The sequence below is a fragment of the Aedes albopictus genome, chromosome 2 (genome assembly GCF_035046485.1).
Source record: "Aedes albopictus strain Foshan chromosome 2, AalbF5, whole genome shotgun sequence".
NCBI lineage: Eukaryota > Metazoa > Arthropoda > Insecta > Diptera > Culicidae > Aedes > Aedes albopictus.
The window spans coordinates 172862623-172875899 of NC_085137.1; the positions used below are offsets into that span (position 1 = coordinate 172862623).

The 13277-nt window shown below is 40.1% G+C and overlaps 1 protein-coding gene across 8 annotated transcripts in view; it reads left to right on the top strand.

Moving 5' to 3' along the window:
• The window catches only part of LOC109398630 (zinc finger protein chinmo), a 309562-nt gene that overhangs the window by 276288 nt on the left and 19997 nt on the right, over positions 1 to 13277 (top strand). For 6 of the 8 annotated variants that reach the window (XM_062850726.1, XM_029859144.2, XM_062850725.1 and 3 more), the window contains exons 4-7: positions 11631 to 11851; positions 11936 to 12432; positions 12497 to 12641; positions 12710 to 12911. In XM_062850726.1, coding sequence (XP_062706710.1) covers positions 11631 to 11851; positions 11936 to 12432; positions 12497 to 12641; positions 12710 to 12911 — 1065 coding nt within the window. The remainder of the gene's footprint in view (positions 1 to 11630; positions 11852 to 11935; positions 12433 to 12496; positions 12642 to 12709; positions 12912 to 13277) is intronic. The other 2 variants (XM_062850728.1, XM_062850727.1) reach the window with 1 other exon arrangement.

Genomic DNA, 13277 nt, shown 5'->3' on the forward strand with positions numbered 1-13277 from the left:
GACGGTCCAATGTGAGATTATCGAAAGGTGGAAGCGGAACTTCTATGAACACCAGTCAACGCTTCTCCAACAGGTTTCTGTTGTTTTCATCGGACTTGACAAATTTCATACAGCTCAGATCTGATCTCACGATACTCATTGCATACCCAAACGATATTCTCAATATCCTGGTAAGCATTGGCGTAGCTAGGGGGGGTTCCAGGGGTGCCTGGCACCCCCTGGATCAAATTTGGCACCCCCTAGAATTTTTCCTTGACAGTCACCTTAAATTTACCACAATAATTCTAATATTTTTCAATGGTACATTTGAACAAAACTTAATCACACTCGGAAATACTTATATACCTGAACAAGTGAACAACCAACAGACTTCTCCATGGATTGCTCCAGTAATACCTCTATCTATTCATACAGTGATTTCTCTAGGCGTCCTTTATGGATTCCTCCCGATATTTCTTCAATAAACTTCCCTTAGAATTCTCCAGGCAGTCCAGATGGGGTTGTACATACTAGAAATTTCTGCAAAAATTGGTCCAGCAATTTCTCCTAGGATTTCTTTGGAAATTCTTATTTTGATACTTCTCGGAATTCTTCTAGGGATTCCACTAAAAATGTCTATTGGGATTCCTTCAGGAATTCCTGTTGATATTCAAGACAATCTTCCTGGGATTCTTTCAGAAGTTTTTCCGGTGATTCTTCCAGGAATTCCTTCAGAGATTTTATTCAGAGATTCTTCCAGAAATTTCCCATGGAATTCCTCCAGGAGCTTATATTGGTCTTCCTCTGGGAATTGTGGCTGGAATTCCTCAAGCAATTCCTGCTGTAATTCTTCCAACAATTTCTCTTAGAACTCATCCAAAAAATCTTACTGTGGTACCTTCAGGTATTCTACTAGGGAAGTTGTTCCGGAAATTCTTCCGGAAAATCTCCCTGGGATTTTTCCAGAGATTTCTTGAATGATTTATTGCGGAGATTCCACCAGTTTAAACTCCTGCGCAAAAATTAGTTGCGTGGATTTTTCTTGCGTGGGTCCACAGATATAAAACCAGACCACGTCCTGGTGAATAGTTTACGCTGTTTTGTAAGGTACACATGTGGTGACAGTTTTGCATTGTAAACATACATTTATAACACACCTACGCTGAAAATGAGCCTAATCATTTATTTGCGTCGAAATCTATAAATCTTCACAACGGGCAATATCCAGGACTTCCTCCAGAGGTTCTTCCAGAAATTCCACAGGGGATTTCTCCAAAAACTTCTATTGACCTTCCTCCATGAATTCCAGCTGGGATTCTTCAAGCAATCCTCATTGGGACTCCTTCAGAAATACTTCTAGGGATTTCTCCTGGCATACTTACTTGCTGCAATACTTTCGAGAAATCTTTCTGAGATTGCCATTGATTCCAGAAATCCCTCCTGCAATTCCATCCATCCTCCAGTATACTTTTACCAATTCTGTACTGTAGATATTCCTCCAGGAATTTGTTAGAGGAACTTTCCTGTTAGAGGGTATTCCTGATTCTAGGATATCTGTAGAAATTATTCCTATGATACCTCCTGGAGTTCTAGGAATTCCTCCAGATATTCCAGCTGGGATTATTCAAGCAGTTCCTGCGGTTATTCTAGTTATTCTTCTTCCAGAAATTCAAACTGTGGTACTTCAGAAAATATGCTATGGATTCTTCTAGAGCTTTCTCCTGGCTTTTTCGGGGATCTTTCCAGGCAAACTTCCTGGAATTCTCGCAGGAATTCCTTTGATTGCTCTACCCCGGATTTCTCCAAGGACTCATCCAGGAATTCCTTCAGATATTTTATCCAAAGATTCCTCCAGAAATTCCTCATGGAATTCCTGCAGAAACTCTTTTTGGCCTTCCTCCAAGAATACCTCAAACACCTTCTCCTGCGGTTCTTCCAGCAATTTTTCCAGAAATTCTTACTATGATATGCTCAGAAATTCTTCTTTTGATTCCTATACAAATTGATTAGCATTGTGGCTGGAAGTCTTCCGGGAAATCTTCCTGAAATTCCTTCAGAAATTCCTCCTGCGATTCCTTCAGGGCCTTCGCAACAGATTCTTCCAGAATAGATCTACCGGTTCTTGCAGGAACTTATCTAGGTATTCCAAGTATTTTATCTTTGGATTCCCTCAGCCATTCCTGATGGGGATTCTCTTGAAGTTATTGTATAGCATCCTCCAGCAATTCCTCCTAGGATTTCTGCTGAGATTTCTACAATGATACATTCCAGAATCCTTCTAATAATACCTCCTGATATTTTTTCTGTGATTTCTTCAGAAGCTCTCCGGTGATTCCACCAGGAATTTTTATCCAAGATATTTTATCCAATCATAAATCATTAATTTCTCAAGGGATTCCTCCATGAACTCCTCTTGGTCTTCCTGCAAGAATTTCAGCTGGATTTCTCAAACTATACCTGCTGTAATTCTTCCAGCAATTCCTCCTAGGACTCCTCCAGAATTTTTTGCTGTAATACCTCCCAGAATTCTTCTATGGATTCTTCTAAGAATTTCTGCAGGGATTTATTGAAAAACTTGCTGGGATTATTCAAGGCAATCTTCCTATGAGCCTTGCCTTCGGTGTATCCTCCTGGAAATCCTAAAGGATTTCATTCCTGGGATATCTTCTTCTTCTTCTGTATGGCTCTACGTTCTCACTGGAACTTGGCCTGCCTCTCTCCAACTTAGGGGCTGTCCATAAACCACGTGGTAATTTTTTGGGACTTCTCAACCCCCCCCCCCCCCCCACCGCGTGGTCATTTGTCCATACAATTTTTTTTTTCTTTCATACAAAATGGTCATTGCCCCCCCCCCCCCTCATGACCACGTGGTTTATGGACAGCCCCTTAGTGTTCTTTGAGCACTTCCACAGTTATTAATTGGAGGGCTTTCTTTGCCTGCCATTGCATGAATTTTGAACCTTGTGAGGCAAGCAGAATGATACACTATGCCCCGACCGGAACGGGAATCGAACCCGCCGTCTCCGGATTGGCGATCCATAGCCTTAACCACTAGGCTAACTGGAGACCCCTCATGGGATATCTCCAAATATTTATCATTGTTTCAGCAATGCCTCCTATGTCTTCTCCTGAAATTTTCACTACGATACCTGCAGGAATTCCTCTAGGGATTTCTCCTGCCATTTTTGCTGGAATTTTTCTAGGCAGTTTTCCTAGGATACTTCCAGAAATGTCGTTGATTATTCCAGGGATTTTTCTAAAGACTCATCCAGGAATTCCTCTGGAGTTTTTATTCATGGATTACTCTAGAAATAAATCATGGTATTACTCACGGAACTTCTCTTGGCCTTTTTCAAGGAATTCCAGCTGAAAGAATCCCAATATAAATCTCTAGAGAAATCCCTAAACGAGTGTCGGGAATAGTAGGGATTTCAAGAGAAATGCTAAGGGGTATTACTAGAGAAATCCCTAGTGAAATCCTATAGGAATGTACGAGAAAAACTTGTAATTAATTAGAAAGCACAGAATGTTGCTAATTGACAAATTGTGAGATAATCGCGTTCTGGTGGGATTTGAACTCACGACTCCGTAATCGCTAGACCGCAGTTTGGCCATTTCTTTGAGAACATGGTTGTTTTTTTTTAATTTTGCGGTCGTTTCATTGGAATTTAATCAGCAATTTCTTTAATTTTTTTTTCCTAGAGTTTCTATGACCTCTGAAAATATTTCAGCAATTTCTTTTTCAGCTATTCTGCAAATTTCTCAGGCATTTTTTTTTTTCTAGAATTTCAATGACTATTCCTCTGAAGTTATTTCAGCAATTTCTTTTTCAATTATTTTGCAAATTTCTCAGGCTATTTTATCGTGATTACTTTTGTTGTTTTTATGACTTAATTGTAGTTATATTTATTACTTCCGAAAATGGCTGAATTGTAAATTTATATGTTCTAAACTGGGCTTGCTCGAAGAAAACCCAATGGAATTCACGAAAATAAATTGCCGGATAATTTTCCATTACATTTGCCCTACAAATTTCAAGGTAGTTGCCAAAAGAATTCATATAAGAATTGCTAGTGGAATTCCTGAATAAAATTTAAGGCTTTTCAAAGAAATTGGTCAAATCCAATCTCAAAATAAATTGCTGAAATATATTCTATAAAAATATCCACAAACATTCACAAAACAATTTTGAAAGAAATTCTTAAAGAATTTCCCGAAATCATAAAAGGAAATTTAGAATCAATTCCAAAAGTAATTGCCGTAGTATCACCATAACAGAATTTTTAAAGAACCCTCAAAGTTTTTTTTTCATTTAAATTCTCGAAAGAAATGTTTGAGAAATTTGCCGAATCAATTTCCAAAGGAATTTCCGAAAATGTTCCCAAATTAATAAATGAAGTTTTCAAAATTTCCAAAGGAATTGCTGATGAAATTTCCAAATAAATTTTCAACGCAAGTAGCATCGGAAATGCCGATTATTCCAATCGGAGTTGCTACAGGAATTCCTTTCATAATTACTGAAGAAACCTATAAGAAATTGTCTAAAGAATTTTCATTAAAATTATAGAAGCGATTTCTAAATGAATTTCCGAAGGAGTTTTCGAAGGAATTGGCGAAGGAATACCGAATAGTATAGATAATGAAAGACCAAAAAATCGACGAAAATCCCAAAAAAGTAGAATGAGGAAGTTCCTCCCAGAGTCATTATAAAATGAATTACAAAATAAAAGAATTCCCAAAAGAATTGCCTGAAGAGTAATTGGAGAATTTTAAAAAGCAAATATCAATCGAAATGTTTACATTACCAAAACAATGCTTGAAAGACTACTAAAAAATTGGCGAAGCAACTCCCGAGAAAACATTTCAAAAGATTTGCCAATGAAGTAAAAAAGGCAAATAAACTCCTAATGGAATTGCCGAAGAAATTTCCTAAGTAATTTTCGATGAAAGCTTTCAAAGGATGCGTGAAAGGTGTTCAGTATAAAATTCCAAACATTTTACCAAAAAAAAAATCCTAAAGAAATTGCCGAAGGAGATCCACAGATAGTACCGAAGATATTTGCCAAATCCAAAGCAATTGCTGGGAGATTTGCAGAAGAAGACTTAATTGAAATAAATTGCAAAACAATTTCCAAATAAATTACCAGGAATATTCCCTGAGGTATTACCGAAAGAATGTTTTGCCGAAAACACAAATGTCTTGTATTATACGTACAAACCAGACACGATTATTCGAAATGTACGAAGCTGAAATTCTGACTGATTACTAACATGTTGGTTTTACGTAAGTCAAATTGTGAGCTTTATACACAATTCCTTTCAACAGATATATTATCAATTCATTCGAAATCGTAATTTGGTGCGAGCACCAGAATCCCGAAGAGAAAAATCGAAGTTTGCTCGCACCAAATTCCGAGTTTTAGCCCTGAATATGCAATTTTAAGTATTTATAACTCTTTCAATTGTTCTTGAAAACTATTTTAACAAAGAGGATGTCACAATGAATACAAGTTACACGAAAATTCGTGAATATTTTATGGTTTCAGAGATTTGCACTTGCTCTGAAAATGTATTCTTACGGACCTGATTATTTTCAATCCACTAAACAAAGGGGTTGTCTCGACGATTGTTAAGTTCAAACTGAAAATACAAATTCCATGTATTATAAGTACGCAATCAAGTTATCAAGTTTTCAAACCCCTCACATGGCGGGAAAACTGTTAAATTTGTACAACGGTTCGGATTAAAAAAAAAATGTTCTTTAAAATATAGCGTGTTCAAATTTGCGGGCTATTTTTTTCCGCTACGCAGTATATCATTATTTCATGAAAGGAATTGAGGATGGTTCGGCATTTCCTTTTACGAAAAAGTAGCAATACAACCTGGAAGCCACTGAAACTGGCACCCCCAAGGCACCCCTTAGGAAAAAATCCTAGATACGCCAATGCTGGTAAGCCGCACCGCAGACACAGAGATTGCTTTCCGAGAGCCCAATACGGAAAGTATGGTCCTGTACCATGCTCTTGTAGATGCTGTACATATCTCACCGTAGTTGAGCAGCAGCCGACACATGACACGAATGAAATCGCGGCTTAAAATCAACCCTTTGAATCATGGCCTCCTCGACACCTGTGGGATGATAGAGTGCAACCACCTACCCATCTCTCCATTAGTGTTGCCAGCTGATCAATGCAAAAAAAATCGTCGAAGGCGTTTTAGCGCTCGTAAATATCGCCTTCGCTAGCGCCCACCTTTGCCAGAGAGTCCACTTTCTCATTGTCCGGAATCGAGCAATGTGAAGGGACCCCAGCTATGGTAATGCTGTATGAGCGTTTGGACAAAGCACTCAAGACTTAGCGTATTCCTTTCAGCAAGTACGCTGAGTGCTTCAACGGTTTCATTGACCGAATAGCCTCCAGAGAGCTTAGACTGTCGGTAAAAGAAGTAGGGCTCAGGTGGAAGAGTGCTAATGTACTCCAAGTTGTAATATACAGCCGCTAGCTCCGCAACGTATACAGAACAGGGTTTTTGAAGTACGAAGGTGACGCAATAAAATTCATTGTAGACACCGAATTCAGTCGAATCATCTGTTTTTGAACCATCTGTGAAGAACTGTCTGTCCTCACTAATATGTATACCCGAAGTTACTTGCAACAATTAGGATGGACCTACGGAACGAAAAGATTCCGGTATATCGGTGATCTCATCCTTCAGAGAGAGTTCAAAGTCCACAGAGGAACTATCGAAGTCTGAGAAGTTGTTACGATTGGTGTTAGCCGGAGATGGACTTACCTCCAGCGTCACGTACCAGTAGTACACACTCATAAAACGAATCTGAGGGTTCTGTTCGAGCAGCTTTTCGAAGTTTTCAATGACCAACGGATTTAAAACCTCGCATCGGATGAGGAACCGGAACGACTTCTCCGCAAAGTGGTCCGTCAGAGGCTGTACACCAGCAAGTACCTCTAAAAACTCATTGCGTGAGTCCAGTTCATGCAACCTAACGCGATCCGATGGCAACGGTACTGAGCCCGTTAAATCTTCAGCAAGTGTGTGTTTTGCCGCGGATTGGAAACAAAAGCTACTGCATTCTAAAACCGACAGAATGGTTGTTAGCGGTACAGCCTGATCAGATCGTCCGGGTGTCTCACCCATCAGTTTGAGCGGAAACTTAGGCAGTTTATGTTTTTTTTTAGAAAAGACAACCATCTCAGTTTTCTCCGGAGAGAATTCGATACATAGCTTTATTGTGCAGGGTTGTTTTCCAACATTGTCAAAACATGTTCTGTTCACCGTATCCTCCCTTTGTTAACTTTCTGGATGCTGAGTTCACCACAGACTATAGCGAGCTTGTACATCATCCTACGTCGTAACGCGCTGAATCATTTTTGACCGAAGTTTCTTCTGGAGCCCTTAGTTGGCACACGCTCAACTGATGATGTGTCTTCGTATTTCGCGACACAAGTTAGTAAGGAATCGAGGTAGATGAATTCCTCCGCCAGCTTGCAAGGCTGCTGCCAATAAGGCATGTCGTATCTCTCTCAGTATCGCCTACCAACATGTTCATTGTTTTTGGCGTATTCACCACTAATCCAAACTTTACTGCTTCGCACTACAGGCAGATGCAGGCCTGGTAGCGAGTCACTATTTAGTGACTTGGTCACTATTTTCGTGTAAGTCACTATAAAGTCACTATTTTCAAGACTTTTCAACTAAAGTCACTTTTTCTGGTAAAAAGTCACTATTTTCAACTATTTTCAATCTCCTGAAATCTAGTCAGGGAGTTAAACAAGAATTGATATTTAAAATAGTGAAAACCAAATTGTGTGTTACTGGAGACAATAAAATGTTGTCTTTTTAGCATATGATTCATGTGACTATACTTAAAACAGGGTATTTTTAGAAGTTTTGCTGAAACTCTTGGCGGAATTTCGGTAAAATTTTCAGTGAGCATGTTGAAATTCTTGTGTTTTTGTAATATACGTAATCATTTCTGTATGAATTTCTTACAACATCATCCGTATGATATTCTGGTGCAGTTCCTAGAAGGAAATTCGAGGGCCTGATAAAATTCTTTAAGCAATGTCTAATAAATGCAATCTTGAACAAATGTGGTATAATCCTTCAGAATGTCTAGAATATTTTTTATAGTACTTCTCAAATATTGTCTGCAAAAAATACGTTAAAAAAGAATACTTTACATTCCGAAAAAAAAATGATGAAGGTAATTAAGTGTGCTTTTATAGAAGTCCTGAATGATTTATAACATAATTTCTTGAGAAACCTCCGAAGTGATATCTCCCAAAAATCTGAAAAAAAAAGTGTCCTTTTGCAAGAGTTATTTCAGGGGTACTGTAAAATACTGTTTGACTGTCTTTTTAGGGAAAAATAACAACAATGGCTTTTTTTACTTATCCATTTATTTGGAAGGCTCTGCATGGCTTCTCTCAGAGAATAATTGAGAAAGTCAAGTCAAGTAACTCTACAGTTTTTGCCAGGATAAACCTAATAATCAGTCGAGGACACGGTTGTGCTGTTGCAGATTCAATCGAACCAATATATTTTCTCTTGCATCCGTCCAGATTTGAGAAAAGGAAACAGAAGCCTTTAATGTTAATGTTTAAATTTCATGCTGACAGATTGTTCATTTATGAAGCTTATTAAAAACGAAAGCTAGTAACACTAGTTCTCTAAAGAAGAACTAAACCTAAACATTCCAGATAATATACTTAACATAAAACCCGGCAACTTCTCCCTTAATGCCACGAAGAATACGCCAGAAAATAAATGAGACATCACGCCCGTAAATATTTTGGGAATCTCATCAATGAGATATTTTAAAGAAAATGAAATTCTTCTACAAGTTAATCTAACATTGCTTTGTATATTCAGAATGATAGAATGATAGTTGATTTCTCCCCTGTATCTTTTCAGAAATTTTCGAAGAGGGTACGCCCAGAAAGAAATACTTCAGGAATCCGATCAAAATTACATTACTACTTTCAGTTATTGGTTTCATCAATTTTTTGAGAGGATTCCTGCAAACATATTCAAAAAATCATACTTGAGAAATTCTTACTCAAATTTACTCACTCATTTTCTATACATATGTTTTCTACATGAATTTCACTCAAAACCAACCAACCAGGTTTTTAAAAATTTTATAAGAAATTCCACATTTAAAGCATCGCCATTTCGAAGGACACGTTATTGATATTGTTAATATGAAAATTGCAATATTGTTATTTTCATTCTAGACAGAATTTTCTCCAGATATTTTAAATCCCTCCAAGATGTTCTCCTGAAATCTGTGTACAATGACAAAGAAAATACCAGCAATTATGTTCATAGAAACTCGTTTAATAAACCTCTGAATGTTTATTCTAAAATTCCTCAGAATTAATCGCCAAGTATTTCTTTATCAACTAGGGTTTTGCAAAAAAAAAACACTCAAGAACATCCGTTTCCTCTGAAAACTTCGTCAAGAATTTTCCTAGAAATTCCATCAATGTGTCCCAAAGGGTTTCTAAAATTGGAAAATTGAAAATACATGCAATTTTAAACAATTTTTGGAATAAGCGTGAGTCTTTTCTTGAAAATGATTATTATGCGGTACAACAGGTCTTTCTGAATCAAGCCCGTTCAAAAAAATTTAATCACTATTTTTTTGTGCGAAAAGTCACTATTTAGTCACTTTTTTGCTTTCCGTAAGTCACTATTTGGTCAGTATTTTCGAGAAGTTGGTCACTAAATTAACTATTTTGACCATCAGGTTTTGCTACCAGCCCTGCAGATGTAAAGCTCTGCCACGGCATTAAATGTTCTGTCGCACAAATCGACCGGATTTCATGAAAACCGTACCCTGGCTGTTGTGCCCGGCTCGTCGCACTGCATCTTCCAGGGCAATTTTGAAAAGTTGGCTTGAGAGTCGCATCTCCTTCTAGCAGTTCCTAGCAAGATCCAGTCTGGTATGAGTAGGTGGTACTAGCGCTTCCACAGCGTATACATAAGAGTTAGAATATGGCGTCCTTAGTGATAATTATAGGAAAAACACTAATCTACAAGTTTGCCGAACACCACATTTAAATATTATGCTTCTGAACTGAGTTATGGACAAATGAGTCAAACGGTTACCAAGCGATCGAAACATCCTTGGATCCAGAATAAACTGGATAGTTTACCTGAAACCCTAGCGCGGTTTCGAAAAACTGTTAATATTTGCTTGCTAGTCGATGGCGCAACAGGTGATGCGTTAGGATCCGGTATTCACGATACTTCTGAAGGATTAGAGTACGGTGAAGATCAGGTCGGTTGTCGATCGGTCATAGATGAAGCCGGTTTGATAACTTCCCACCAACTCATTTGTTTTAGCTAACAGACGACGGAAGATGGTCTGGATAGCATTTTGTGGGCGGCTTGCAAAACGGTGATCGCTAGTAAGTTCTCCATTAAATCAGCGATGATTGTTGTGCAAACGTGCGGAGATATCATGGTATAATAATGACTCATTTCAGTAGCAGCACTGATTTCGTATTTGCAGATTGCAAAACAAACACAGAACCTCCAAGTATACACAGTTGCAAACGCAAATGCACCACTCCCCAATGCATTATTTTCCCACCACAACTGGTTATTCCACCAACAAAAAATCAACAACCAGTGCCTGGCAATGCTAAGCTAAATTTCCTGGAATTATTCTGTTCCCCAAAATTATCATACACCGCCTGCAACTGCGCATTCTACACTGTGTGTGCATTACGATAAATATGACATCACTTTCGCTTCTATTCCTTCACTTGCGCAACTCACGCGAGCTCCATTCAAGGTCTTTTCCCAAACATCGCATCGTTTTTTTCCTTTTTTTCTTCTTCCCTGAACTACTCTTAGAATGCAGGCCATAAGCCGAAATTTGGGTCGTCGGAAGCCAGTTGCATACACTTGCGCGCTCCGGTTTTTTTTTTTGGAATATACAGTAATGGACAAACAGTGTGCAACTTGATGTTTATTTAATCTTTGTCAGGTATTTCTAGACGTTCTGGATGTCAATGATTAATTCATTATTATTATTAATAAATGATTAAAAAAAAATTTTTTCATAGAAGTGCTCATAGAACAGATGAAACAGCTGCGTAAGCCATGATTATCGCAGGCCAAACATGTCTAAAGGTCCTATCTGCAGAATAAAGGCTCTCTTTGAAATAGATTGCCTTGGTGATTGCGACGTTTAATCAGTTTAATCGGTTTACGCTGTTTGGTGAATCCCCCATTTAGGTTGAGCAGCATGCATTATTCCACTTGGAACGTTGCACCAAAAAGAAGACTTAATTTTAATGTCGTACTACCCAATAACCTTACTTTTACCCCGCACTGTATTCTGTTCTGGGGATTCTCGGTTTGTTGATTCAACGATCGCCATTGATGATAAATTACGACCGGCATGTTTACTGCAACGCAGTTCTTTTTTTTTCGGGTTTTCTTGCGAATGGGGGGTATGGTTCCCTATATTTGGATTACGGAGAAATTGGGTCACTTGCGTGGATGGACGACGTAAAAAGGCGAGAATGCAACCATTTTTAACAATGCACAGCATTGTGCCCGATGTTACTTAATATTAACGCGCTGTATTCTGTTCTTTCCCCCTTACCTCACAGGTACCGTCTTCAACGCTCACAAAGTCATCCTGGCGGCGTGTTCGAAAAACTTCGCCGACCTGTTCGAGCGGGCACCAGTCGGCACCGGACAGATCTGCGTCATGCTGGAGGCCACCTCGGCCGACAACATGCACGCTCTGCTGGAGTTCATGTACAAGGGTGAAGTGCACGTTTCACAGAAATCGCTGGAAAGCTTCCTGAAAGCAGCTGAGAATTTGCAGGTACGTATTGATTGTCCCTTATGTGCTAAACATCATTCACTCGAATAATCACGCTATTCACGCTTTATGTTCTACTTCCAACAGGTCAAAGGTCTCACCACAGAGCACGGCCGTTTCGCGAGTGCCAATGCCACCCAGTCACAGCAGCCGGCGTTCCACGAGTCAAACAACCTGCCCTCGCCAGCCTCCCGCCGACAGCAGCGGAATTCCCTGTCCGCCTCACTAGAGTCCATCAACCGGATCGGCGGCGGAATCGTGAAGAATGAACCCCTGCCCGGCAGTGGCGGGGGAGGCGGCGCCGGTGGGGGTGGCAGTGGTGCCACAACGCCCAACTTCGCCTCCTACCTGCCACCGACCTACATCCCGCCCTCGTACGAAACCTCCCGGAAACGCTCGATCCGCAGTCCGTTCTACGAAGAAGCCACACGAGGTAGCGTGCTGCGGGACGGCAAGGCTAGCGTTGGCAACGACAGTCCGGTCAGCGGAAGCAAAAACTATCGGCCCTCGAGCAGCGGTTCCTCGGCAGCACCCACGGAAGCGGACACGGCCCACACGGACCGGGATTCACCGCAGCAGTCAAAGTGAGTATCCTAGAGAGGCGTGATTAATGACCCTCAAATGATCAATCATTCATTGTCCTAACAGTCGGTACGAGAATCACAGCCCCAGCACTACCCACCATGGCAACGGCAACGGACCAGTCTCATCGAACACGTTAGAACGGGACGACCGAAGTGATCGAGCGCCTTCCGAGGACAAAATCAAGTGTGAAAACGAGAAAGGAAATGACGTAAGTTAAAACCAAGCGTACCAAAATGTACTCCTTGATCGACCATTATTGACCTTGATCCCCCACAGAACGGTGCCGAGGACCTGCGAATGAAATCGAACGAGATGCGACCGATCCAGTCACCGCTCACATCTTCTGCCCCGCCCACGCCGACGACACCGGTGGCCTTCATGAAGGGTGGCCTGCCCGGAGGACTGGAAGGACTGAATCCCACCGTCGATATGATAAGTATGTTGAACGTCCAGCGGGAAAGTGTTACCACTGCGGACGGTAAGAATCCAACGAGAAATCGCATTTCACGTTTCACGTCTGCTTGTTCCGCATCGATCGACTAACATTCGAGCTCAATCTTGGTGTTGTTAACACGTCATATGAGTGTCACATGTTCGCACATTATTCCCAGAAAAAAAATGGGTTTCCCGTTCATAAACCACGTATCTATATGGTCTGGAGACTAAGTGATCTCTTTCTTTTGTTGACTTTCATATCTTTTTTTATATGAATCTACGTACATCGCTTTCAAAGAGACTCAGCACTGCATGGTAGTAATAACTTCAGCTAAGAAAATAAAACTGAAAGCGAATCCTCTCGGACAAAAATATCCAAAAACCTTTTGGTCCTCGGAGGTAATTGGCG